General features: G+C 41.0%; 2 protein-coding genes across 10 annotated transcripts; one reads left to right on the forward strand and one right to left on the reverse strand.

Moving 5' to 3' along the window:
* Nucleotides 1-894: 894 nt before the first annotated feature.
* Nucleotides 895-10,497, forward strand: cirbpa (cold inducible RNA binding protein a). 8 transcript variants are annotated; one of them, XR_013797649.1, is made up of 8 exons: nucleotides 895-1,031; nucleotides 1,621-1,726; nucleotides 1,840-1,946; nucleotides 2,746-2,890; nucleotides 2,973-3,137; nucleotides 5,199-5,254; nucleotides 9,005-9,079; nucleotides 9,571-10,497. XR_013797649.1 is itself a non-coding variant. In XM_079612999.1 (7 exons), exons 2-7 carry the CDS (start codon nucleotides 1,627-1,629, stop codon nucleotides 5,650-5,652), a joined length of 582 nt encoding a protein of 193 aa, XP_079469125.1. In that variant the 5' UTR covers nucleotides 895-1,031; nucleotides 1,621-1,626; the 3' UTR covers nucleotides 5,653-6,323. The 8 variants fall into 8 exon arrangements, 2 of the variants coding, with proteins under 2 accessions (XP_079469125.1, XP_079469126.1); XR_013797650.1 differs by having other exon boundaries at nucleotides 2,973-3,132; XR_013797651.1 differs by having other exon boundaries at nucleotides 2,746-2,854.
* LOC306998722 (yjeF N-terminal domain-containing 3-like) lies at nucleotides 10,410-27,694 on the reverse strand. Of its 2 annotated transcripts, none has more exons than XM_079612998.1 (7): nucleotides 27,651-27,694; nucleotides 26,408-26,669; nucleotides 17,242-17,350; nucleotides 16,542-16,652; nucleotides 15,746-15,859; nucleotides 12,335-12,485; nucleotides 10,410-11,906 (listed from the first exon to the last, which is right to left on the reverse strand). In XM_079612998.1, the coding sequence occupies exons 2-7, from the start codon at nucleotides 26,455-26,457 to the stop codon at nucleotides 11,710-11,712; spliced, it is 732 nt and encodes a 243-aa protein (XP_079469124.1). In that variant the 5' UTR covers nucleotides 26,458-26,669; nucleotides 27,651-27,694; the 3' UTR covers nucleotides 10,410-11,709. The 2 variants fall into 2 exon arrangements, with proteins under 2 accessions (XP_079469124.1, XP_079469123.1); XM_079612997.1 differs by having other exon boundaries at nucleotides 27,541-27,687.

Consider the following 27,694-nt stretch of genomic DNA (forward strand, 5'->3'; position numbering starts at 1 on the left):
AACTCTGTCATTATTTCCCTGTTGTCTCCGTGAAGCTGCTCTGAAACTCTCTTATTTACCGTATCAATAAAGATGACTTGACTCATTACTGTAATGCACAGGGGAGATGCAAATAGTGGGTTTATTTATTTGTAAAAGTATATTTCAGCAACACATGTTGACCATCTGTGAATGGCGGGGCATGTTGTCACAAGTACAAACAGTGGAACAAAATAAAACAACAAAAATGTAAGAAACTCTTTATTCAGCATCATTCCTCCAGTCTCCAGTGTCACATGATCCTCCAGAAATCAGGATAATATGATGATCTGATGCTCAAGACACATTTATGATTATTATCAGTGTTGAAAACAGTTGTGCTGCACTATTCCAAAGTTAATTAATACATTTATTCAGCAATACTGCATTAAAGTGACCAAACGTGACAACAGAGACATTTCTAATGCTAAGTTATATCTCAAACAAATGCTGTTCTTTTCTACTTTTTTTCATGTTTACAAATTCAGATGGCAGGGAATTTTATTTCATTTACTTTATTAAATCATTAAAAAAACAAACAGGCATTAATTAACTAACACGTTAATAATAAAAACCAAGCAACATTTCGTAAACAACATAACGTAAAAAAAACATGAAAAGCAAATTATAACATTAAATTTAAGTACTTTAAAATATTTTATTACATTTCAGGCGTGGTTAATCCATATATTGCCAGTAATTTAGAGAGTTTTAAGGCAAGTGCTTCTCCTTTTTAAACGTTTTCGGGATTAAAATACAATTTTAAAGTAATTTTTAACTGCATTAAAACACGGAGAAACTTTAACAAATCTACATTTGTGTAGTGTTCGTTTAACTTTCGGTTCAATCGGTTCATTCCGGTTTGTATGTAAATGAGGCAGTGTTTAGGCCCCGCCCCCGAGCGCAGGGGTATATAAGAGGCGCGCGGCTCGTTCCTGCGTCTCTGGAGTTCTGAAGGCGTTCGAGACGCACACACGCCATTTCATCCGCCCGCTACTACTGCGACATCACAGGTACTGAACTTTAAACAGCACTCTTTTACTTAACTCGATGTTTGCTTTACTATATTTAAATATATATTATTTAACGGTTGAATTGATTAAGATTTGTGCGTGTTTGGCCTTCTCGACTCGCGCGCTGCTTAAAATGGCGGCGCGTGATGGAGATCTTCATCATCCTCATCTGAGATCAATCCTTTTAATCAACTTGTAATATCTTAATCGATAGTTTTACCATCTATGATCTAGTATTTTATGTAGTATAATGCGCATGTGATGGTCTCGAATCTGCGCTCGTTATATTTTATTCGAGCATTCGCGTGTTTGTATGGAATCCATTGTTTGACCTAGTTTGAAGCAGCGTGCTCGCGCTGACCCAGATCTAGTGTTTTATTTAATAAAGCGCACGATGAATATTGAAATAACCGACTGATTATTTATTTTAAACGTGTGATACGCGCTTCCCGCCATTTTATTTATTCATTATTTCTATTTTTTTCGCCATGCCGCCATGAGTCATAAATATGCGGATTTTCTTTGTACTTTCACATGATCAGATTTAAATTAAATTTTGACTTTTTTTGCATTATTCGTGTGTTTTTAGCTCAGAATGTCTGACGAAGGAAAGCTGTTTATCGGCGGTTTGAGTTTCGACACCACCGAACAGTCGCTAGAAGACGCCTTCTCCAAATATGGCGTCATCACGAACGGTAAGCCCCGCCCTCTCACCAATCACAGTGCCTCTCTGTGCCCGCGCTGTTTTTGATTGGCCCATGTGCTCTCTGTGATTTGCATAAGTGGCTCATCATGTTTGTCTCTTCAGTTCATGTGGCCCGAAACAGAGAAACCAACAAATCCCGAGGATTCGGCTTTGTGACTTTTGAGAACCCAGATGATGCGAAGGATGCGCTGGAAGGAATGAATGGAAAGGTGAGTTACTGACACACTTCTGGATCGGACTTGCACTGGAGCACAACTGTTGATTAAAAGGAAAAACCATAAGTAAAGGTTTCTCATTTGATTGTATCAATGGATAAACTCCATTTTGTATTGTCCATAGGGAAATTATCCATAAGGAAGTTTTCAAGTGCTTACGCAATCTTTGCATTATTTCAACTTGTATTAAAATAATCATGTTTAACAGTTGAAGTCATGGTATAAAAAAGAGGCTATATTGCTTTATATCAACTTTATCATAGTTGAAATAATGGTTTATGTTCCAAGTACTTTAAAAATCAATTCTTTAAAAATTTGGCATTAAACAACAACATTGAATTTATTTTTTTAAACCGCAACAATTAAATAATTGACTTTAGTCCACAACAATTAAAACCCTACAATGAAGCGTGTTTGTAAGACTGCAGTAATTGAGTTTTTAACAATGAGAAATGTTGATGGAATGCAATTTATTTTTTCAATTAATAAAAAACAATTGTTAGAACAACTTCAAAGAATATTACGGTAGAACTCAACAATGAAATGTTATTAATGTTAGACTGCTACTATTAATTATGCATTAATTAAAACGCATACTGTGCAATTTTTTTCCATATTTCAACTTATTTTAAAACAAACATGGAAGTCACGGTGAAAAACTACATTACCCATAATGCTGTGCAGAGAAAAACTTAACCAATCAGTTGATTTGAATGTTTAAAATGTTATCCACACTGTTCCTCCAAGTGTTTGTGTACTAACGCCCTCTCTGGTGATGTGTTGCCATGACCAGTCGGTGGATGGGCGAACGATCCGCGTGGACGAGGCCGGGAAGGGCGGCGGCGGAGGAGGAGGCCGGTCCGGCGGAGGATCCTACAGAGGAGGAGGAGGGGGAAGAGGAGGTGGGGGTTTCTTCAGGGGCGGCCGAGGCAGAGGAGGTTCGAGAGGTGCTGATCTCTCACAGTGTACGAGTGCTGTGGCATGTTCTCACCGCTGTGTGTTAATGTCTTGCTCATGAAGGCGGAGGTGGATACGGCGGCGGAGACCGCGGCTACGGGAGTAGCGACCGCAGTTACGGCGGAGACCGAAGCTACAGCGGCGGCTACAAGAGTGGCGGTGGCGGAGGAGGCGGCGGATACTCCTCAGGGGGCGGCGGTGGAGGAGGCTACAACAGGGACAGGTGAGGTGTGTGTTCAACCGTTATACTACACACCTGCTTCTGTACTGTCACATGACTATGCTGAACTACTAATGCCCTCTTTTGACAGGTTGCACTGGAGTTTTTTTAAGTTAAATAAACGTTTTTGACGTTAGGCCGCCACACTTAAACGTTTTTGATTATAGACCGCCACACTTGCACGTTTTTGACGTTAGGCCGCAACAATTAAACGTTTTTGATGATAGACCGCCACAATTAAACGTTTTTGATTATAGACCGCCACACTTAAACGTTTTTGACGTTAGGCCGCCACACTTAAACGTTTTTGATGCTAGATCGCCACACTTAAGCGTTTTTGATTATAGACCGCCACACTTAAACGTTTTTGACGTTAGGCCGCCACACTTAAACGTTTTTGATTATAGACCGCCACACTTAAACGTTTTTGATTATAGACCGCCACACTTGCACATTTTTGACGTTAGGCCGCAACAATGAAACGTTTTTGTTGATAGACCGCCGCACTTAAACGTTTTTGACGTTAGGCTGCAACAATTAAACGTTTTTGATAGACCGCCACAATTAAACACTTTTGATAGATCGCCACACTTAAATGTTTTTGATAGATCGCCACACTTAAACGTTTTTGATGATAGACCGCCACAATTAAACGTTTTTGATGATAGACCGCCACACTTAAACGTTTTTGATGATAGACCGCCACAATTAAACGTTTTTGATGATAGACCGCCACACTTAAATGTTTTTTACGTTAGACCGCCACACTTAAACGTTTTTTACGTTAGACCGCCACACTTAAATGTTTTTGATAGATCGCCACACTTAAACGTTTTTGATGATAGACCGCCACACTTAAACGTTTTTGATGTTAGGCTGCAACAATTAAACGTTTTTGACGTTAGGCTGCAACAATTAAACGTTTTTGACGTTAGGCTGCAACAATTAAACGTTTTTGATGATAGACCGCCACAATTAAACGTTTTTGATGTTAGGCTGCAACAATTAAACGTTTTTGACGTTAGGCTGCAACAATTAAACGTTTTTGACGTTAGGCTGCAACAATTAAACGTTTTTGATGATAGACCGCCACAATTAAACGTTTTTGATGATAGACCGCCACACTTAAACGTTTTTTACGTTAGACCGCCACACTTAAACGTTTTTGATGATAGATCGCCACACTTAAACGTTTTTGATAGATCGCCACACTTAAACGTTTTTGATGATAGACCACAACAATTAAACGTTTTTGATAGATCGCCACAATTAAACGTTTTTTACGTTAGACCGCCACACTTAAACGTTTTTGATGATAGATCGCCACACTTAAACGTTTTTGATGATAGATCGCCACACTTAAACGTTTTTTACGTTAGACCGCCACACTTAAACGTTTTTGATAGATCGCCACACTTAAACGTTTTTGATGATAGATCGCCACACTTAAACGTTTTTGATGATAGATCGCCACACTTAAACGTTTTTGATGATAGATCGCCACACTTAAACGTTTTTGATGATAGACCGCCACACTTAAACGTTTTTGATGATAGACCGCCACACTTAAACGTTTTTGATGATAGACCGCCACACTTAAACGTTTTTGATGTTAGGCCGCCACACTTAAACGTTTTTGATGTTAGGCTGCAACAATTAAACGTTTTTGATGATAGATCGCCACAATTAAACGTTTTTGATGATAGATCGCCACAATTAAACGTTTTTGATGATAGATCGCCACAATTCAGTTTTTGATGATAGATCGCCACACTTAAACGTTTTGTTAGATTGCCACAATTAGGTTTTTGACCTCAGGCCGCCACAACTAAACGTTTTGACCTCAGACCGCCACAATTAAAAGTTTGACTTTAAACGGCAATTAAAAGTGTTGTCAATGAAACATGTAATGACATCAGACCGACACCTGGACTGCAGCAAGTGTTTTTGATGCTAGAATTTTAAAACTTTTTTAAAATTTAATTTTATTATACATTACTCAAAGTATCAATGCAATGTCCGCAATAAGTCCAATTATTGAGCCTGATGGTGCGTGTGTCTGTGTGCAGGAGTTCCAGTTACGGCGATCGAGGCGGCTCCTACAGAGATAGCTATGATAGCTATGGTACGTATTAGCTTCTTCGCCTCTACAATCCCCATACGAGCATGTCGCCGCAGACGGTAAAACAGGCTTTTCTTGAGTTCCTACAACCGGGGCGGATTAGTCCATTTTTACCACATTACCTTTTTCTTTTTTTTCTTACATGGATTGATAAATGCTTTAATGCCACAATTTTCAATTTGGATCTCAATCTTCATGACAAGTAATCAAAACCCCCAAATGAACGACCCGATCATCTCCATTGGAGGAACTGTTGCTCTCTCACTCTCGATCGCCCGAAGCGACCCTGTTTTCACGTCTCTGCTCTGGTTGGCTAGTTAGAGGGATTTTGTGTCTTAAACCTGTTGAGATTCTTCCGTGTCTTGATGTGTGATACTTCCTCCTCAGCTGTACACGAGTAAAACCCAAGACCCGACACGACACTGGCCGAGCGTTTCTAAAGACTCATGGATCTATTCTTGGATTTGTTTTGTAGCTGTTCTCCCTGTTTCTGTTCTGTTCTTGTACTTTAAGAAAAGGCCGTTTCTGTTCATCAAGCCGTGAACGAGCGAGTGTGTTCACGTCTCACGAAGAGCGCCGACTGGTTCCTCCACCTTTAAACGTTATATTTGACCAATGTCCACGTCACTGTGGGTCCCTGTGCTTCACGGGGAGTAGAGTTTGCTCAACGGAAGCCTCTGTTTATTCCATATCTGTTCCAGTAGATCTAGTCATTAAGAGGACGGCTCTTTTGTTACTTTAGCTAAGCCAGGCATTATTTGTCCATGTCCAGTTTCCAAAAAGTGAATTCCTCCTTTCGCCTGGTGGCCGTCGCTGCTGTTCTCGAGGTCTGTCTCTGCTCTACGCCTGCATTTTAATCATGGACTCTTGACTAATATATATCCAATATTTACTTGAAAAGAGAACCAGAAATTGTTAACAGTACACTCCAGAACTGGGAAAAAATCCTTGTGCTCTTTGTTTTTTCTTTGTATCAGAATTTGACTCACTATTTTGTTTTTATTCTCTTCTTTTTTTGTTGCTCTTCAATTGTGGCTTCATGGAGCCTATTAAACGAAACGATTTGTTCAAACGCTTTGAATTCTGTTGTTGCCTTTCAAAAATCTACAGTCCAGATGAAGAACATGTTCATGTGCGGGTTCATAAAGATCGGTTGCTCCAGTTGCACTAAACTGAGTCATGCATTAAAATAACTTAAATTGCAGCTTAACTTATTGAAATTAATAATTTAGCGCATGTTCACTCTAACTTTAATATTTGTTGTGCATTAACCCTAACCCAGAGAATTACACTTTCATTCCTTGAAGAATGAGTGTAAAAAATAAGTGATTAAAATTTGAATACTTGGCTACTATTAGTATAAAATACTTATAAAATAAATAAAATACTTTTACAATTTTTAAAAAAAAAGAATAACTTTTTTGGTCATGCATTCAGTATTAAAAATAACTACTTAAATTGTAACTGAATTTAACTAATTGAATTGAAATTAATAATTTAGCGCACATGCTCATTCTATTTACGGTATATTTGTTGTGCATTAAATTAGTAAATGTAGTGGATTGAAATGCAGAAAATAAATTTTTTGCTTGAAGAATCGGTGCGCTAAAAATATACAGAGTATTAAGAATTATTAAATTGTAGCTTTTTACAATTTGAATACTTGGCCACTAGTCATCTTCATTTATACAGCGCTTTTAACTATGTAGATAGTTTCACAGCTGCTTTACAGAGATAAATCTATAATTTAAGGTAACAGTACTTTTAGATGGAAAATATTTTTATACAATATAAAACACTATTGGTGTCATGCATTCAGTATTAAGAATAACTTATTGTAGCTGAATCTCATATTTTAGCGCACACATTATATTTACTGTATATTGTGCAAGTAAATATAGCCGATTGAAGCGCAGAGAATTAAACTTGCTTTAGTGAATGAAGAATTATTTATTTGTAGATTTTTAATTTAATTCTATGCTTAAATACTATAAATAAAGTGCATTTAATTTAAATGTGACTACATTAGAACACTACTCGTTCTAATTAAGGTGTTGTGCTTTATAATTAGTGACTAGTTGATTTAAATAGAATTATCTACATTTTTATATATGTAGCTAGCTCAATATTAGAGTAAGAAGTATTGTAACTTTTCAAAATTGAAAGTTTAGCACTCATTTTAATTAAATTCTGCATTAAATGTAAAGTGGAGCTGAAGTTAGTAATTTAGTGCTAATTACGGGATCGGTGAGTCGTGCAGTCAGAGTAATGTAGCTTATTTAAATGCAGAGCATGAATTAAATGACTTTTGCATTGAGTGAGCTAAAAATATACAGAGTTATGAGAAATCATTATTATTAACCCGGACAGAACCTCACTGATCGACGTCTGACAGCAGTGTCCTGCACAAGATAATTATTCATTGGAGTTTTTCAATTATTGAATTTAATAATTGGTGCAAGTGCTCGTTCTAGTTATTGTATCTGTTAGTCGTGCATTAAAAATAAGTAAATGTTGCCGATTTAAATTTTCAAATTGGATATAATTTGGCACACTTGTTCATTACTGGTGTTTTTCCTGAGTTTAGAAATCTTCATAGTAACTGAACTACACAAATAATGCAAGAACTAAAGTTACAGTAATTAGACAAGTAGATGTTTTTTATTATGCAATGAAAATGTCTTTTTGATTTTGGTGACGGTTATTAATTATTAATTATCAGTCACAAAGCAAGATCATATAAAATAGTTGAATATATTCTAGAGCGGTTTGAATATAACTAAAGACATTCCTGATGATAAACTAAAGCGTGAGCATTAATAGATGCTTAAAGGGGTTATGAACTGATTTTGTAAAATGTTTTTATATTGTTGTCTGAGGTCAACTTATGACATTCGCTGGTTTGAATTAGAATTTAGAATTGGTTTTAATTCTAGATCCTCAACCTGAGTTGGTAATATGCTGTTCTGTCCCGGTTCTGAGGCGGCTCCTGGGTTCTATGGGCGTGCCGCATTGAGACGTGGAAGTACACGCCCACTGCCATGATTGGATAACAGTTTTGCATATTATAATGAGGTTCCTGTAATGCGTGAGTCTGTGGGCGGGGCTAAACAGGTGGTGTTGAAGTGGGCGTCGCTCTTCTTCTGTGTAGGCGGGGCTTGAGACCCTGTGACGTCACAGATCCCCACTCTGACAAACCTGTGGTTCGCTGAACAAAACTTCAGTTCTGAAACTTAAGGATATCCTGATAGTGTGATGACCTCTTATATGTCATAACCTCATGGAAAATGATATTTCTCAGTTCATCACCCCTTTAAACCGGTGACTGATGCATCTCGAAGAGTTTAGCGTCAGGTTAGCTGCACATCTATAACTAAACATGCTAATCTAGTGTAATAGTTCTCAGTCGGGTTCACTAAAGCTTTGCATCAAACTTCACGATGGCTGTTCTCTGCAGGGATTGAGTTTAGCGCTGCGTATGCTCCGCGTATGCTAGTCTGCGCAGTGTCCTCCACGCGCTGCTCCTGTAACGCCGGATCTCCTGGAGCGCTCCTGACGCGGCTCTGCTAGCTCAGTAGTGCGTGAGGTAACTTCCTTTGCTCTCCTCTTCTCCTGAGTGTGTGATCGATCATGTTTACTGTCTTCAGCTGCGTGCGGCGAGAGTTTGCACACACACACACACACACTGAGTTAGCACTGGTCTTCATCACACTGCGCTCGAGGCGTTAACTCTCTTCCTTTGGTTTTATTCAGGTTAGTTTCTGACCTCGTGTGTTGAAGAAGGTCGAGGCCGTCCAGCCATGTTTTTCCCCGAGAGGAGAGCGGGAGGTTGGTGTGACACTTCTTTATCATCTTATCATGTGACCCTGGACCACTACACCAGTCACATGACACACCGCTATATCTGTGGCAATAGCAACTATACAGCATATGGGTCAAAATAATACATTTTTCTTTAATGCCAGAAATCATGAGGATATTAAGATCATGTTCCATGAAGATATTTAGTAAATGTCCTACCGTAAATATATAAAACATGTATTTTTGTGAGTGAATGCAGCACAATCGTGAACATAAATGCACAACTTTAAAGCAGATTTTCTCAATGTTTACATTTTTTTGCTCCTCAGATTCCAGATTTTCAATAGTTGTGTCTCGACCAGATATTGTCCTATCCTAACACACCACACATCAGTGGAGAGATGATTTATTAAGTGTGTAAATCTCAGTTTCAGAGAGTGGGCCCATGTGACTGGCTCTGGTCCAGGGTCGCAGATGTGCTTTTAACAGTAGAAAATCTGAGTTTCTTCTGGTTTCAGGCGCAGATGATGAAGATGAAGATGAAGAGATCTGAGGAGCTGCTGTGATTATTGGATATTGAGTGTGTAAATGTGACCTCATCAGTGTTTCTGCGGGTCTTAACATCTCTTCATGTGCCCGTACACGAATTAAGGTCTTAAAACTCTTAAATAACAGCAGAATTCCTCAAATTGATAAAGTTATGGCATTAAATGCAAAATACATTGCAAAGAAAAAGATATCTTCCTCTGTATGTTTGTCCTGTTTTCCAAAACAACTTAGAATTAGATCAAGATAGATTTACTTGAGATCAAATGTAAAATCTTGTAAAACTGAACAAGAACAAATGTCTGTCAATAAGTTTGAAAATGTCCCTTAAATTAAGATTACTTTATGGCAGAAATTTGTTCTTTAAATCATAAACTGGCTTCATTTTGATCAATTCAGCAGAAAACGAGATTAAATCAAGATGCGTTCACTGGAGATGAGAGATGTGCACTCGAACACACTGGAAGATTGTGGAAATAAGATGTGTGTGTGCCGAGTGCCGTGATCAGGAGATAAGAGTTATTTCCATGTTCTATATGTTGGAACTGAGTGAGTCGAGCTATACATCTACTGGAAGTTGCATTTTCAAGCTTGTGTTTCTCAGACAGAAGATATTGAAGTAAATGTATTTATTCCTTCACTCTCCTGACATCTCCTAAAGGTCTTTAAAGTCTTTAGTTCTCCTTCATAAAGCCGGCAGAAACCCTTTACACATCAGTCTACACTGATGATGATGATGATGATGATGATGACATTGATTTGCATTTAAAGAGGAAATCTTGAAAATGTCATTTATCAGCGACGCTTGTTTGGACAAAACACGTTTTATTCAGTAAATGTAACACTGGAAGATCATTGAGCAAACATTTATACTTTAATAAAGTGGAACATTCACATGACTGTTGTTGACTCGTGTTTGCTGTCTCGATCCACACACACACACACACACACTGGATCACAGCTGCACGACCGGCTCGGTGCGTCTCGATCCACACACACACACACACTCCGGATCACAGCTGCACGACCGGCTCGGTGCGTCTCGATCCACACACACACACACACACACTCCGGATCACAGCTGCACGACCGGCTCGGTGCGTCTCGATCCACACACACACACACTCCGGATCACAGCTGCACGACCGGCTCGGTGCGTCTCGATCCACACACACACACACACACACTCCGGATCACAGCTGCACGACCGGCTCGGTGCGTCTCGATCCACACACACACACACCGGATCACAGCTGCACGACCGGCTCGGTGCATCTCGATCCACACACACACACACTCCGGATCACAGCTGCACGACGGGCTCGGTGCGTCTCGATCCACACACACACACACTCCGGATCACAGCTGCACGACCGGCTCGGTGCGTCTCCATCCACACACACACACACACACACTCCGGATCACAGCTGCACGACGGGCTCGGTGCGTCTCCATCCACACACACACACACACACCGGATCACAGCTGCACGACCGGCTCGGTGCGTCTCCATCCACACACACACACACACACCGGATCACAGCTGCACGACCGGCTCGGTGCGTCTCCATCCACACACACACCGGATCACAGCTGCACGACGGGCTCGGTGCGTCTCCATCCACACACACACACCGGATCACAGCTGCACGACCGGCTCGGTGCGTCTCGATACACACACACACACACCGGATCACAGCTGCACGACCGGCTCGGTGCGTCTCCATCCACACACACACACACACACACCGGATCACAGCCGCACGACGGGCTCGGTGCGTCTCGATACACACACACACACACACACCGGATCACAGCCGCACGACGGGCTCGGTGCGTCTCGATCCACACACACACACACACTCCGGATCACAGCTGCACGACCGGCTCGGTGCGTCTCGATCCACACACACACACACACACACTCCGGATCACAGCTGCACGACCGGCTCGGTGCGTCTCGATCCACACACACACACACACACACTCCGGATCACAGCTGCACGACCGGCTCGGTGCGTCTCGATCCACACACACACACACACACTGGATCACAGCTGCACGACCGGCTCGGTGCGTCTCGATCCACACACACACACACACACACCGGATCACAGCTGCACGACCGGCTCGGTGCCGCTGAAGCGGGGCAGGTTCAGCTCGTACTTCTTCTGGAGGTCGTAGGGCAGAAAGCGTCCCGCCAGGAAGTGAGATCCGGGGAAACTCCGAGCGCAGCGCTTGGGGATCATCAGGGACACCAGGAGCGCAGGACTGATCCCCTCCGAGCCAGACTCGTCCGCGTCCCAGCCTGTGGACACACACACACACACACACACACACACACTTACAGAGGGGACGGGCTTCTATAGAGAACCCTACTGTTCTGGACTCAGTTTAAAGATCCTTTCATGCCTAAAAGTTTCTATACAAGGAGAAATGTTCTGAAGTTTTTTTTTCTCTCCAAACATTCTGCTCATAAAGTGTTGAGTTGTTTATTTAAAAAATAAAATGCATGATGGGAATTAACATATTTTATCAGCAGAACATTTTAATGCATGAAAAAAGCTAAATGCATGATGGGAACCCCTAAAAGGTTCTATACATATAATGTTCAACTGATAAAGTATGTTAACGAGTTGCTTAATTCAGAAAATTGTATTATAAATAAAATGCATGATGGGAACCTCGTTCCATTGAGAAAGTGTAATTAAACTGAACCGTGGCGCGCGCGGTCACCTGACGGGATGTCCAGGCTGGCGATCGGGACTCTGAGTCCGCGGAGAGTCTGCAGAACTCCGGTCAGGGGCTCGCCGAGCGACGCCAGGTCCGTTTCGGGGCCCAGAACCGCGTCCACCACCAGATTATAGGCCTCGTTGAGGAGCTGCAGCTTCAGGAGGAACACCACATGTGTTATCACACAGTCCCGTTCTGCGGACCGGGGCTTTCAGGACCCATAATGCATTAGTGAACGTGAACTAACCAGAAACAATACTTTATACTTTAATAAAAATACCATTGTTTGTTCATTAATGCATTAAGTAATGATATGTAACTACACTGAACAAAAAGATAAACGCAACACTTTTGTTTTTGCCCCCATTTTTCATGAGCTGAACTCAAACTCAAAGAAAGACTTTTTCTATGAACACTAAAGGCCTATTTCTCTGAAACATTGTTACATCTGTCTAGCCCTGTGTTAGTGAGCACTTCTCTGCAGAGGGAATCCTCCACCGCACAGGTGTGCATGGCAAGATGCGGATTACACAGCAGGATTGTTGCACAGGTGTGCCTTAGGCTGGCCACAATAAAAGGCTACTCTAAACTGTGTATAATTTAGTTCAGTATATGTTGCTGTCTGAGGAGGTGAACTCTACACTACAACTACTACTTTTCTTCAGATAGCATTAAGAAGTGTTTGACCTGAAGCACTCTTTGGCCTGGTTTGCAATGGTTTAGTCTGGAGTAGCCTGGTTTAGTCTGGTTTATTTGACCTAGTTGGGCAGATAGGAGAGGAAAGTTTAGCCTGGTATAGTCTAGTGTAGCCTGGTTTAGTCTGGTTTAGTCTGGTTTTGCCTGGTTTAGCCTGGTTTATCTGACCTAGTTGGGCAGGTAGGAGAGGAAAGTTTAGCCTGGTTTAGCTTGGTTTAGCCTGGTTTAGCTTGGTTTAGTCTGGTTTAGCTTGGTTTAGTCTGGTTTAGCCTGGTTTAGTCTGGTTTATCGGACCTAGTTGGGCAGGTAGGAGAGGAAAGTTTAGCCTGGTTTAGCTTGGTTTAGTCTGGTGTAGCCTGGTTTAGTCTGGTGTAACCTGGTTTAGCCTGGTTTAGTCTGGTGTATCTGACCTAGTTGGGCAGGTAGGAGAGGAAAGTTTAGCCTGGTATAGCCTGGTTTAGCCTTGTTTAGTCTGGTTTAGCCTGGTTTAGTCTGGTTTAGCCTGGTTTAGTCTGGTTTATCTGACCTCGTTGGGTAGGTAGGAGAGGAAGGGTTAGTCTGGTTTAGCCTGGTTTAGTCTGGTTTAGCCTGGTTTATCTGACCTCGTTGGGCAGGTAGGAGAGGAAGGGTTAGCCTGGTTTAGTCTGGTTTAGCTTGGTTTAGTCTGGTTTAGCCTGGTTTATCTGACCTCGTTGGGCAGGTAGGAGAGGAAGGGTTAGCCTGGTTTAGTCTGGTTTAGCTTGGTTTAGTCTGGTTTATCTGACCTCGTTGGGCAGGTAGGAGAGGAAGGGTTAGCCTGGTTTAGTCTGGTTTAGCTTGGTTTAGTCTGGTTTATCTGACCTCGTTGGGCAGGTAGGAGAGGAAGGGTTAGCCTCGTTTAGTCTGGTTTAGCTTGGTTTAGTCTGGTTTATCTGACCTCGTTGGGCAGGTAGGAGAGGAAGGGTTAGCCTGGTATAGCCTGGTTTAGCATTGTTTAGTCTGGTTTAGCCTGGTTTAGTCTGGTTTAGCCTGGTTTAGTCTGGTTTATCTGACCTCGTTGGGCAGGTAGGAGAGGAAGGGTTAGCCTGGTTTAGTCTGGTTTAGCCTGGTTTATCTGACCTCGTTGGGCAGGTAGGAGAGGAAGGGTTAGCCTGGTTTAGTCTGGTTTAGCTTGGTTTAGTCTGGTTTAGCCTGGTTTATCTGACCTCGTTGGGCAGGTAGGAGAGGAAGGGTTAGCCTGGTTTAGTCTGGTTTAGTCTGGTTTATCTGACCTCGTTGGGCAGGTAGGAGAGGAAGGGTTAGCCTGGTATAGCCTGGTTTAGCATTGTTTAGTCTGGTTTAGCCTGGTTTAGTCTGGTTTAGCCTGGTTTAGTCTGGTTTATCTGACCTCGTTGGGCAGGTAGGAGAGGAAGGGTTAGCCTGGTTTAGTCTGGTTTAGCCTGGTTTATCTGACCTCGTTGGGCAGGTAGGAGAGGAAGGGTTAGCCTGGTTTAGTCTGGTTTAGCTTGGTTTAGTCTGGTTTATCTGACCTCGTTGGGCAGGTAGGAGAGGAAGGGTTAGCCTCGTTTAGTCTGGTTTAGCTTGGTTTAGTCTGGTTTATCTGACCTCGTTGGGCAGGTAGGAGAGGAAGGGTTAGCCTGGTATAGCCTGGTTTAGCATTGTTTAGTCTGGTTTAGCCTGGTTTAGTCTGGTTTAGCCTGGTTTAGTCTGGTTTATCTGACCTCGTTGGGCAGGTAGGAGAGGAAGGGTTAGCCTGGTTTAGTCTGGTTTAGCCTGGTTTATCTGACCTCGTTGGGCAGGTAGGAGAGGAAGGGTTAGCCTGGTTTAGTCTGGTTTAGCTTGGTTTAGTCTGGTTTAGCCTGGTTTATCTGACCTCGTTGGGCAGGTAGGAGAGGAAGGGTTAGCCTGGTTTAGTCTGGTTTAGTCTGGTTTATCTGACCTCGTTGGGCAGGTAGGAGAGGAAGGGTTAGCCTGGTATAGCCTGGTTTAGCATTGTTTAGTCTGGTTTAGCCTGGTTTAGTCTGGTTTAGCCTGGTTTAGTCTGGTTTATCTGACCTCGTTGGGCAGGTAGGAGAGGAAGGGTTAGCCTGGTTTAGTCTGGTTTAGCCTGGTTTATCTGACCTCGTTGGGCAGGTAGGAGAGGAAGGGTTAGCCTGGTTTAGTCTGGTTTAGCTTGGTTTAGTCTGGTTTATCTGACCTCGTTGGGCAGGTAGGAGAGGAAGGGTTAGCCTCGTTTAGTCTGGTTTAGCTTGGTTTAGTCTGGTTTATCTGACCTCGTTGGGCAGGTAGGAGAGGAAGGGTTAGCCTGGTATAGCCTGGTTTAGCATTGTTTAGTCTGGTTTAGCCTGGTTTAGTCTGGTTTAGCCTGGTTTAGTCTGGTTTATCTGACCTCGTTGGGCAGGTAGGAGAGGAAGGGTTAGCCTGGTTTAGTCTGGTTTAGCCTGGTTTATCTGACCTCGTTGGGCAGGTAGGAGAGGAAGGGTTAGCCTGGTTTAGTCTGGTTTAGCTTGGTTTAGTCTGGTTTAGCCTGGTTTATCTGACCTCGTTGGGCAGGTAGGAGAGGAAGGGTTAGCCTGGTTTAGTCTGGTTTAGCCTGGTTTATCTGACCTCGTTGGGCAGGTAGGAGAGGAAGGGTTAGCCTGGTTTAGTCTGGTTTAGTCTGGTTTATCTGACCTCGTTGGGCAGGTAGGAGAGGAAGGGTTAGCCTGGTTTAGTCTGGTTTAGTCTGGTTTATCTGACCTCGTTGGGCAGGTAGGAGAGGAAGGGCAGGTCCATCCGCTCGCACTGCACCGTCAGGTCCTGATGGAGACGGTCCGAGGAGCGTTTGGGGCAGAACACAGTGGGAATGTAATCCTGTCACACACACACACACACACACGTCACTCAGGGCTCCTCTTTAACCCGTTCACCGCTCAATTTTCTGGGGTCATGAAAGTTTTGTGAAAATTATCAAATATTTATGGAAAGGTACTTGAATAATTGAAAGACAGGATACATGAAATTTGTGTTTTCTTTTAGTGTAATCAGAAGTGTGTGTTTTCATCGGTCATGATGACGGAAGTGTGTGTTTTCATCGGTCATGATGACGGAAGTGTGTGTTTTCATCGGTCATGATGACGGAAGTGTGTGTTTTCATCGTCATGATGACAGAAGTGTGTGTTTTCATCGGTCATGATGACAGAAGTGTGTGTTTTCATCCTCATGATGACGGAAGTGTGTGTTTTCATCGTCATGATGACAGAAGTGTGTGTTTTCATCGGTCATGATGACAGAAGTGTGTGTTTTCATCCTCATGATGACGGAAGTGTGTGTTTTCATCGTCATGATGACGGAAGTGTGTGTTTTCATCGGTCATGATGACGGAAGTGTGTGTTTTCATCGTCATGATGACAGAAGTGTGTGTTTTCATCGGTCATGATGACAGAAGTGTGTGTTTTCATCCTCATGATGACGGAAGTGTGTGTTTTCATCGTCATGATGACGGAAGTGTGTGTTTTCATCGGTCATGATGACGGAAGTGTGTGTTTTCACTCACGAACACATGGAGATGTCGAGCACACGCGAGTCCCACACACCCGTTCTGATCCGGTCCACAGATCACCAGAACCGTGGCCTGGCGTTTCTCCAGAGTCGAGAGCGGGAAGGCCTGAGCGACATCATCAGCGGATCATTACTGACTGACATTAATCAGACGCGACATCGAAAGACTGTCTTTATACTTTAATTCTATGTGTTACTAACTCAACTCAAACTGTTTTTACCACTTAAAGTTTCACAAATAATTCCTGAGTGAAAAGGACAAAAAGTTGGTGTAGAATTTACTTTCACTCAAATAATAATCACAAATAATCACAAACAATCACAAAGACTCGGCAAGTAATGCATGTGACATTCTGACACAGTATTTTCTTGTTCAATGAAAAATGCATAAAAATGAAGTGAGTTTGTGTTTAAAACAAGAACAAAGATCTGGCAATGGAGTCAGAAAAATAATCTTGTTTTCACTTTGAATGAATGAAATATCCATTGGCATATTTGTTCTTGTTTTAAACACAAACTCACTTCATTTTGAAAATTTATTTTCTGAAAACAAGACTTAATCTTTTTGCTTCTCCAGTAAATGTATCTTAATGGAAGAATGTTTATATACTTGAAAACAAGACCATTAATAATCATTTTATCAGTGAGCAACAGGAAAGTATTGTTTTCATGAATGGTGACGAAGGACTGAAGACCTTTGCGATGGCGTTCGCACACGCGTGTCCCAGCATCTCCGTCAGCTGTTGCCGTCCGAAACCATAATCCCTTAGCAACTCCGTCTCCATGGCAACTGCCTCCTCTTTACTGCAAACATGATAAATAAACAGCTTGGGATGAACTCTAGAAATATACGAGTTTTAAACATGACTCATGAAAGTTAAAGCTGCAAGCGATGGGAGTGAGTGTGTGAGAGAAAGCAGAGCATGTGCTGGTGCTCGTCACTGGGATGTGTTGCTCCAGGACTCCTGTGGGAAGATGATGCGCTGCCCTTCTGAGATCGGGATCGATGCGGAATCCCTGAGGCGTTCGGCTCCTCGGTTCCTGAACTCAAGCAGGGAATCGACCCGACAACAGATCCTTCCACACAGGAGCCCGGACATCACATCACATGATCCTTCACCTCAGCGTCTGCAGATTCAGCCAAAGCCTCGACTTACTGCGGCGCTACACATCTGGACCACGATATCATCACACCGAAACACATCTGGACCACGATATCATCAAACACCGAAACACATCTGGACCACGATATCATCACACCGAAACACATCTGGACCATGATATCATCACACCGAAACACATCTGGACCATGATATCATCACACCGAAACACATCTGGACCACGATATCATCACACCGAAACACATCTGGACCACGATATCATCACACCGAAACACATCTGGACCATGATATCATCACACCGAAACACATCTGGACCATGATATCATCACACCGAAACACATCTGGACCATGATATCATCACACCGAAACACATCTGGACCACGATATCATCACACCGCAACACATCTGGACCACGATATCATCAAACACCGAAACACATCTGGACCATGATATCATCACACCGAAACACATCTGGACCATGATATCATCACACCGAAACACATCTGGACCATGATATCATCACACCGAAACACATCTGGACCATGATATCATCACACCGAAACACATCTGGACCACGATATCATCACACCGAAACACATCTGGACCACGATATCATCACACCGAAACACATCTGGACCATGATATCATCACACCGAAACACATCTGGACCATGATATCATCACACCGAAACACATCTGGACCATGATATCATCACACCGAAACACATCTGGACCACGATATCATCAAACACCGAAACACATCTGGACCATGATATCATCACACCGAAACACATCTGGACCATGATATCATCACACCGAAACACATCTGGACCATGATATCATCACACCGAAACACATCTGGACCATGAAATCATCAAACACTGAAACACATCTGGACCATGATATCATCACACCGAAACACATCTGGACCACGATATCATTACACCAAAACACATCTGGACCATGATATCATCACACCGCAACACATCTGGACCATGATATCATCACACCGCAACACATCTGGACCATGATATCATCACACCGAAACACATCTGGACCATGATATCATCACACCGAAACACATCTGGACCATGATATCATCACACCGAAACACATCTGGACCATGAAATCATCAAACACCGAAACACATCTGGACCATGATATCATCACACCGAAACACATCTGGACCATGAAATCATCAAACACTGAAACACATCTGGACCATGAAATCATCAAACACCGAAACACATCTGGACCACGATATCATCACTAGTGCTGTGTTGAAAAAATCGATTCACCAATTCTGAATCGATTTTCATATTAATTTCTAAAGATCGATCCGTAACTCAGAGGATCGATTTAATAACAGGCCTACATTTTCCCCATAAACACACCGAGACATGGCGACCGGCGGCGCTGCTAATGCGGTTTCTCTGAATCCACTTGTTGACAAGAGAGGAGGAAAGAGCCGTTCATAGCGCGTTTTTTGCGCGTGCAAATTTGTTTTCTAAGCGCGCCTCTGTTCATGGTTGCATAGCAACGACAGACGCAAAGGGAAAGCACGCGCTTGTGGAGAGGAGAAAGCGGTGCAACTCCATGATGACGAGGAAGTATCATCAAATAATTAATTGATTTCTAGCCCTTGCATTAGCTTTACTACTAGATATATTCATTGAGATGAGAAATAAAAAGCCGCCCTGTACAGCTATGATCAGCTGTTCGGCCGAGCTTTCCATGTTGTTACGGAAAGACCGCTGGTTTTTGTCACATGACCTGTTGAGATGCATTGAAGTGCTTCTCACTGAATTTGCACGCGCATAAAACGCGATATGTGAACGGCCCCTAAAGTGGTATCGTGTGCGGTTGTATCTAGTTTAAAAGGCCTTCTAAATATGAACGCAGTTTTGGATTAAATAAAAGGACAGTCAAGTCAAATAAAACACGTTTTATCTCCTGTTTAGTTGGTAACACTACATTAAGATACCATTCATTAACATTAATGCCTTATCTAACATCAATACATTGAGTGAACAATACATTTTTACAACATTAATGTATGTTTGTGAATGTTATTTAATACAAAAACTTGATTGTTCATGAACAATAAAAACTTTTGATTTTAAAAATATAAGATTGGATCAGATCGGATCGAATCGAATCGAATCGAATCGAATAATGATAATCGATTCAAGATCTTGAGAATCGGAATCGAATCGATTCTTGAAATTTGAATCGATACCCAGCACTAATCATCACACCGAAACACATCTGGACCACGATATCATCAAACACCGAAACACATCTGGACCATGATATCATCACACCGAAACACATCTGGACCATGATATCATCACACCGCAACACATCTGGACCATGATATCATCACACCGCAACACATCTGGACCATGATATCATCACACCGAAACACATCTGGACCATGATATCATCACACCGAAACACATCTGGACCATGATATCATCACACCGAAACACATCTGGACCATGATATCATCACACCGAAACACATCTGGACCATGAAATCATCAAACACCGAAACACATCTGGACCATGAAATCATCAAACACCGAAACACATCTGGACCATGATATCATCACACCGAAACACATCTGGACCATGATATCATCAAACACTGAAACACATCTGGACCATGAAATCATCAAACACTGAAACACATCTGGACCATGAAATCATCAAACACTGAAACACATCTGGACCATGAAATCATCAAACACCGAAACACATCTGGACCATGAAATCATCAAACACCGAAACACATCTGGACCATGAAATCATCAAACACCGGAACACATCTGGACCATGATATCATCAAACACCGAAACACATCTGGACCATGATATCATCACACCGAAACACATCTGGACCATGATATCATCACACCGAAACACATCTGGACCATGATATCATCACACCGAAACACATCTGGACCATGATATCATCACACCGAAACACATCTGGACCATGATATCATCAAACACCAAAACACATCTGGACCATGAAATCATCAAACACCGAAACACATCTGGACCATGATATCATCACACTGAAACACATCTGGACCATGATATCATCAAACACTGAAACACATCTGGACCATGATATCATCACACCGAAACACATCTGGACCATGAAATCATCAAACACCGAAACACATCTGGACCATGAAATCATCAAACACCAAAACACATCTGGACCATGAAATCATCACACCGAAACACATCTGGACCATGATATCATCACACCGAAACACATCTGGACCATGAAATCATCAAACACCAAAACACATCTGGACCATGATATCATCACACCGAAACACATCTGGACCATGAAATCATCAAACACCGAAACACATCTGGACCATGAAATCATCAAACACCAAAACACATCTGGACCATGAAATCATCAAACACCAAAACACATCTGGACCATGAAATCATCAAACACCGAAACACATCTGGACCATGAAATCATCAAACACCGAAACACATCTGGACCATGATATCATCAAACACCAAAACACATCTGGACCATGAAATCATCAAACACCGAAACACATCTGGACCATGAAATCATCAAACACCAAAACACATCTGGACCATGATATCATCAAACACCGAAACACATCTGGACCATGAAATCATCAAACACCGAAACACATCTGGACCATGAAATCATCAAACACCGAAACACATCTGGACCATGATATCATCACACCGAAACACATCTGGACCATGATATCATCACACCGAAACACATCTGGACCATGATATCATCACACCGAAACACATCTGGACCATGATATCATCACACCGAAACACATCTGGACCATGATATCATCACACCGAAACACATCTGGACCATGAAATCATCAAACACCGAAACACATCTGGACCATGAAATCATCAAACACCGAAACACATCTGGACCATGAAATCATCAAACACCGAAACACATCTGGACCATGAAATCATCACACCGAAACACATCTGGACCATGAAATCATCAAACACCGAAACACATCTGGACCATGAAATCATCACACCGAAACACATCTGGACCATGATATCATCACACCGAAACACATCTGGACCATGATATCATCACACCGAAACACATCTGGACCATGATATCATCACACCGAAACACATCTGGACCATGATATCATCACACCGAAACACATCTGGACCATGATATCATCAAACACCAAAACACATCTGGACCATGAAATCATCGAACACCAAAACACATCTGGACCATGAAATCATCAAACACCGAAACACATCTGGACCATGAAATCATCAAACACCGAAACACATCTGGACCATGAAATCATCAAACACCGAAACACATCTGGACCATGAAATCATCAAACACCGAAACACATCTGGACCATGAAATCATCAAACACCAAAACACATCTGGACCATGAAATCAACAAACACCGAAACACATCTGGACCATGAAACCATTAAACACTGAAACCACTGAAACCATTAAACACTGAAACCACTGAAACCATTAAACACTGAAACCACTAAACACTGAAACCACTGAAACCACTAAACACTGAAACCACTAAACACTGAAACCACTAAACACTGAAACCATTGAAACACTGAAACAATTAAACACTGAAACCACTAAACACTGAAACCACTAAACACTGAAACCATTAAACACTGAAACCACTAAACACTGAAACCATTGAAACACTGAAACAATTAAACACTGAAACCACTAAACACTGAAACCACTAAACACTGAAACCACTAAACACTGAAACTACTAAACACTGAAACAATTAAACACTGAAACCACTAAACACTGAAACCACTAAACACTGAAACCACTAAACACTGAAACCATTGAAACACTGAAACAATTAAACACTGAAACCATTGAAACACTGAAACAATTAAACACTGAAACCATTAAACACTGAAACCATTGAAACACTGAAACAATTAAACACTGAAACCACTAAACACTGAAACCATTGAAACACTGAAACAATTAAACACTGAAACAATTAAACACTGAAACCATTAAACACTGAAACCATTGAAACACTGAAACAATTAAACACTGAAACCACTAAACACTGAAACCACTAAACACTGAAACCACTAAACACTGAAACCACTAAACACTGAAACCATTGAAACACTGAAACAATTAAACACTGAAACCATTGAAACACTGAAACAATTAAACACTGAAACCATTGAAACCACTGAAACAATTAAACACTGAAACCATTGAAACACTGAAACCATTAGGCTAAACACTGACACACTGAAACCATTAAACACTGAAACCATTGAAACACTGAAACCATTAAACACTGAAACCATTGAAACACTGAAACCATTAAACACTGAAACCATTAAACACTGAAACCAGTGAAACACTGAAACCATTAAACACCGAAACACTGAAACCATTGAAACACTGAAACAATTAAACACTGAAACCATTGAAACACTGAAACCATTGAAACACTGAAACAATTAAACACTGAAACCATTGAAACACTGAAACCATTAAACACTGAAACCATTAAACACTGAAACCATTAAACACTGAAACCATTGAAACACTGAAACCATTGAAACACTGAAACCATTAAACACTGAAACCATTAAACACTGAAACCATTGAAACACTGAAACAATTAAACACTGAAACCATTGAAACACTGAAACCATTAAACACTGAAACCATTAAACACTGAAACCATTGAAACACTGAAACAATTAAACACTGAAACCATTGAAACACTGAAACCATTAAACACTGAAACCAGTGAAACACTGAAACCATTAAACACCGAAACACTGAAACCATTGAAACACTGAAACCATTAAACACTGAAACCATGAAACACTGAAACCATGAAACACTGAAACACTGAAACCATTAAACACTGAAACAATTAAACACTGAAACCATTGACACACTGAAACCATTAAACACTGAAACACTGAAACCATTGAAACACTGAAACCATTGAAACACTGAAACCATGAAACACTGAAACCATTAAACACTAAAACACTGAAACCATTAAACACTGAAACCATTGAAACACTGAAACCATTAAACACTGAAACCATTAAACACTGAAACAATTAAATACGCAAACCATTAAACATTGAAACCAGTGAAACACTGAAACCATTAAACACTGAAACCATTAAACACTGAAACCATTGAAACACTGAAACCATTAAACACTGAAACCATTAAACACTGAAACCATTAAACCATTAATATCATTAATTAATCTTTGTCTCTAGGATACGTACCAAAAACCTTTAAGCTAGCTATGATTAAACCGCTTGTTAAAAAACAGCAACTTGATCCTACAAAACTAGTCAATTACAGGCCGATCTCTAATCTGCCATTTCTGTCAAAGATATTAGAAAAAGCCGTATCCTCACAACTGTGTTCCTTTCTTGAAAGAAATGATATCTGAGGATTTCCAGTCCGGATTTAGACCGTACCATAGTACCGAGACAGCTCTCGTTAGAGTCACAAATGATTTGCTCTTATCATCCGATCGTGGTTGTATCTCTCTATTAGTATTACTGGATCTTAGTGCTGCATTTGACACCATTGACCACAACATCCTTTTAAATCGACTCGAACATTATGTTGGCATAAGTGGAATTGCACTAGCATGGTTTAAATCACACTTATCTGACCGTTATCAGTTTGTAGCAGTAAATGAAGAGATGTCTTATTGATCACAAGTTCAGTATGGCATACCACAAGGCTCAGTACTAGGACCGCTGCTGTTCACTCTGTACATGCTACCATTAGGAGATATCATTAGGAAACATGGAATTAGCTTTCACTGTTATGCCGACGATACTCAGCTGTATATTTCTTCAAAACCTAACGAAACCTACCAATACACAAAATTAACGGAATGCATAGCGGATATAAAAAATTGGATGACTAGTAATTTCCTACTACTAAATTCTGAAAAAACAGAGATTCTAATTATTGGACAAAAAACTTCCACACGTAATAACCTAGAGTACTGTCTAACACTTGATGCTGCTCTGTTAAGTCTTCGTCGTCGGTTAGGAACCTGGGTGTGTGTGTGTGTGTGTGTGTGTGCTCTTTGATACCAATCTTTCATTTGAAAGTCACGTGTCTAGTATCTGTAAAAGCGCATTTTTCCATCTTAAAAATATATCTAAATTACGTCATATGCTCTCAATGAATAATGCGGAACAATTAGTTGATGTGTTCATGACCTCAAGGCTAGATTATTGTAATGCTCCACTGGGTGGCTGCCCTGCACGCTTAACAAACAAACTACAGCGAGTTCAAAACGCAGCAGCTCGAGTTCTTACCAGAACCAGGAAGTATGACCATATTAGCCCGTTCTGTCAACACTGCATTGGCTGCCTATTAAACATCGTATAAACTTTCAAATATTGCTGATCACTTACAAAGCACTAAATGGTTTTGACTGCCAGTGTTCTGCAATAGTTTTGGTTATTGACTCGTATGAACAGTTGAGTGTGTGCGCTGCTGTTTAATGAAGAGTCATGAGTGTGTTCTGCGTCCAGGTTGAGTTGTGTGTCGGCTCTCCTGTAATAATGCTGATTTCTCAGTGTGTGAAGTGTTCAGATCTCAGCGTGAGCGGATCAGCCGGATGAGGAGCGGATAAGAGCTTCGGCCTCCCGCTCGGATCACACAACTCTTCATATACAGAAGCACATCACTCTTATCATACATATCATAATAATATCCCAGGGAACAGAGAGTTTAACTTTTAAAAAAGACTTTGGCAGAAATAAATGCAAGACAAACTGCTTTAATCAGGTGTGTGTGTGTGTGTGTATTGAGCTTATAATACAAGAAAATATAATTAATTATAATAATTAATAATTTGAGAGATTAATACACAGCAAAAATCATGTTCCTCCTCAGTGTTTCTGTCTCGTTCTCCAGCACTAATATCCAAACATTCTTAAATCAAGACACATTTACTGGAGAAGAAGCAACATCACTGAAGATATTAAGACAAAAATGTGACAAAAAAGTGATTTTGTTTAAAACGAGAACAAATGGAGTCAGAAAAATAATCTTGTTTTCTCTTTGAATTAAGTTTATTTTTCTGACTCCATTTGTTCTCGTTTTAAACACAAAATCACTCATTTTCATACATTTTTGACTTTGACAGTAATCTAGCTGCTTCTCCAGTAAATGTGTAGAGTTTTATAGTTAACTAAAACTTAAAACATTAAAAAAATGAACATTAACTGAAATAAAATAAAAACATAAGCTTATTTTAATGCAGCCAGTTGCTAAGGCAAGACTTTTATTTTAACTTGATGTACTAAAATGGTAAAACTAGAACTGAAAAAAAATTACAATAAATATTGACATATGTAAAATATATATATAAAAGCATACAACAAAATCACTAAAACTTCAACTAAAATTAAAATAACATGAAAATATAAACTAAAATATATAAAAAAAGATTATAAAATGTAAAAAGTATCCCAATGATAACTTCATTTTGATACAATTCAACTTCATATCTTCAGTCATGTTGCTTATTCTCCAATAAATGTATCTTGATTTAAGAATGTTTAGATATTTGTCCTGGAAAACAGATCATCATGCTCTGCAGTGCACATGTGTGTGTGTGTGTGTGTGTGTGTGTGTGTGTGTTACCTGAGATATCTGAGCGCCTCCTCCACACACTCCTGACTCCTGCTGGTCATCTTCTCTGGAGTAAACACACGGACTGACGGACTTTGAGAGTTTACTTCTCCTCTGCTCGCGATGTGAGAAGATGAGGCTCGTAATGAGAGTCTGCCCCGCGAGGGCCAATCAGAGCGACGCAGGAGCAGCAGGAGCCTTCTGATTGGCTGATGGGACTCTTCGCGCTGGCCCGAGGGAGTCGCACGTCTTCTTCACATACTGCAGATTCGCGCTGTGTTTACATTATAATGTCCGTGTGAACGCCGGCGACGCCGAGCCTCCATGCAAACCAGGGACATTTACAAGTATTAGTATTGGAAATTAAAACGAGGAATAGTTCCTCATCTTGTGGAAATGCAAATCCTGAACAATGCTGTTGTTGTGTTCATGTTCGTCTGGTTGTCCAGCATTAACTAATGTCTGAATGTGATTCAAAACATCAAAGAGTCATTTACTGTAATCTGACCTGAACACACACGAACACACGAACACACACACTCAAACATCCCAGTGGGCATTAGATCTCAATCTAACATCAATGACATCAAACAAAATGTCAAATGATATCAAAATGACGTCAAAGTGTCGATGTCAAGATTTTGACATATGATGATGTCATTACAATGTCAAACTTTGTTAGCATTTGATGTCAGGATGTTGATGTAATTTTAATGCTATTTTGATATCATTCAAATCAGATTAAATATGTTCATTTTATAGTAGCTATATGCAGTTATAGTGTCTGCTGTTATTTCAAACGTGAACTAAATGTAAACACGCTTGGATTTAAATGAATAAAAACACACAGAATACATAGACCTCGGCCTACAACTTCCCAGATCTGCAGGCTGGGACTTTAGATGTTGAAAATGAGTCGTATTGATTTACAATGAGTAATAAGTATACTTCTTCAGATATTGTTTTTGACATAAATTTCCTGACATCAAATCAACATCGATTTAATGTCGATGATGTTGACCCAGAGATGTAGGGACCCGAAAAAACATGTCGGATTGATAACTTTGTTGGGCCTCTTTACAACCACAAGGAAAAATTACAAAATATGACGAAAATATGAATATTCATGCATATCATAGGCCTACATGGTGATCAAGATCTTGACTATTTGTTGTCGTCACGGTTCCGCTGGGATGAAGACACGAGTGAAGAGTGTGTGAGTGATCAACTGTTCACACACACTCCAGTTACTCACGTGACACGCCGGATGTCCTGCAGATCACGTGTGCATCACTGTTT

Source organism: Phoxinus phoxinus (assembly GCF_949152265.1).
Source record: "Phoxinus phoxinus genome assembly, chromosome: 5".
Classification (NCBI taxonomy): Eukaryota; Metazoa; Chordata; class Actinopteri; order Cypriniformes; family Leuciscidae; genus Phoxinus; species Phoxinus phoxinus.

Coding starts and splice junctions, on each gene's coding strand:
- cirbpa (XM_079612999.1), top strand. CDS start 1,627: ATGTCTGACGAAGGAAAGCTGTTTATCGGCGGTTTGAGTTTCGACACC. Junction 2,891..2,972: donor GGGCGGCCGAGGCAGAGGAG/GTTCGAGAGGTG, acceptor TTGCTCATGAAG/GCGGAGGTGGATACGGCGGC. Junction 3,133..5,198: donor GGAGGCTACAACAGGGACAG/GTGAGGTGTGTG, acceptor GTCTGTGTGCAG/GAGTTCCAGTTACGGCGATC.
- LOC306998722 (XM_079612998.1), bottom strand. CDS start 26,457: ATGACCAGCAGGAGTCAGGAGTGTGTGGAGGAGGCGCTCAGATATCTC. Junction 15,860..16,541: donor CTCGACATCTCCATGTGTTC/GTGAGTGAAAAC, acceptor TGTGTGTGACAG/GATTACATTCCCACTGTGTT. Junction 11,907..12,334: donor CAGCCTGGACATCCCGTCAG/GTGACCGCGCGC, acceptor GTGTGTCCACAG/GCTGGGACGCGGACGAGTCT.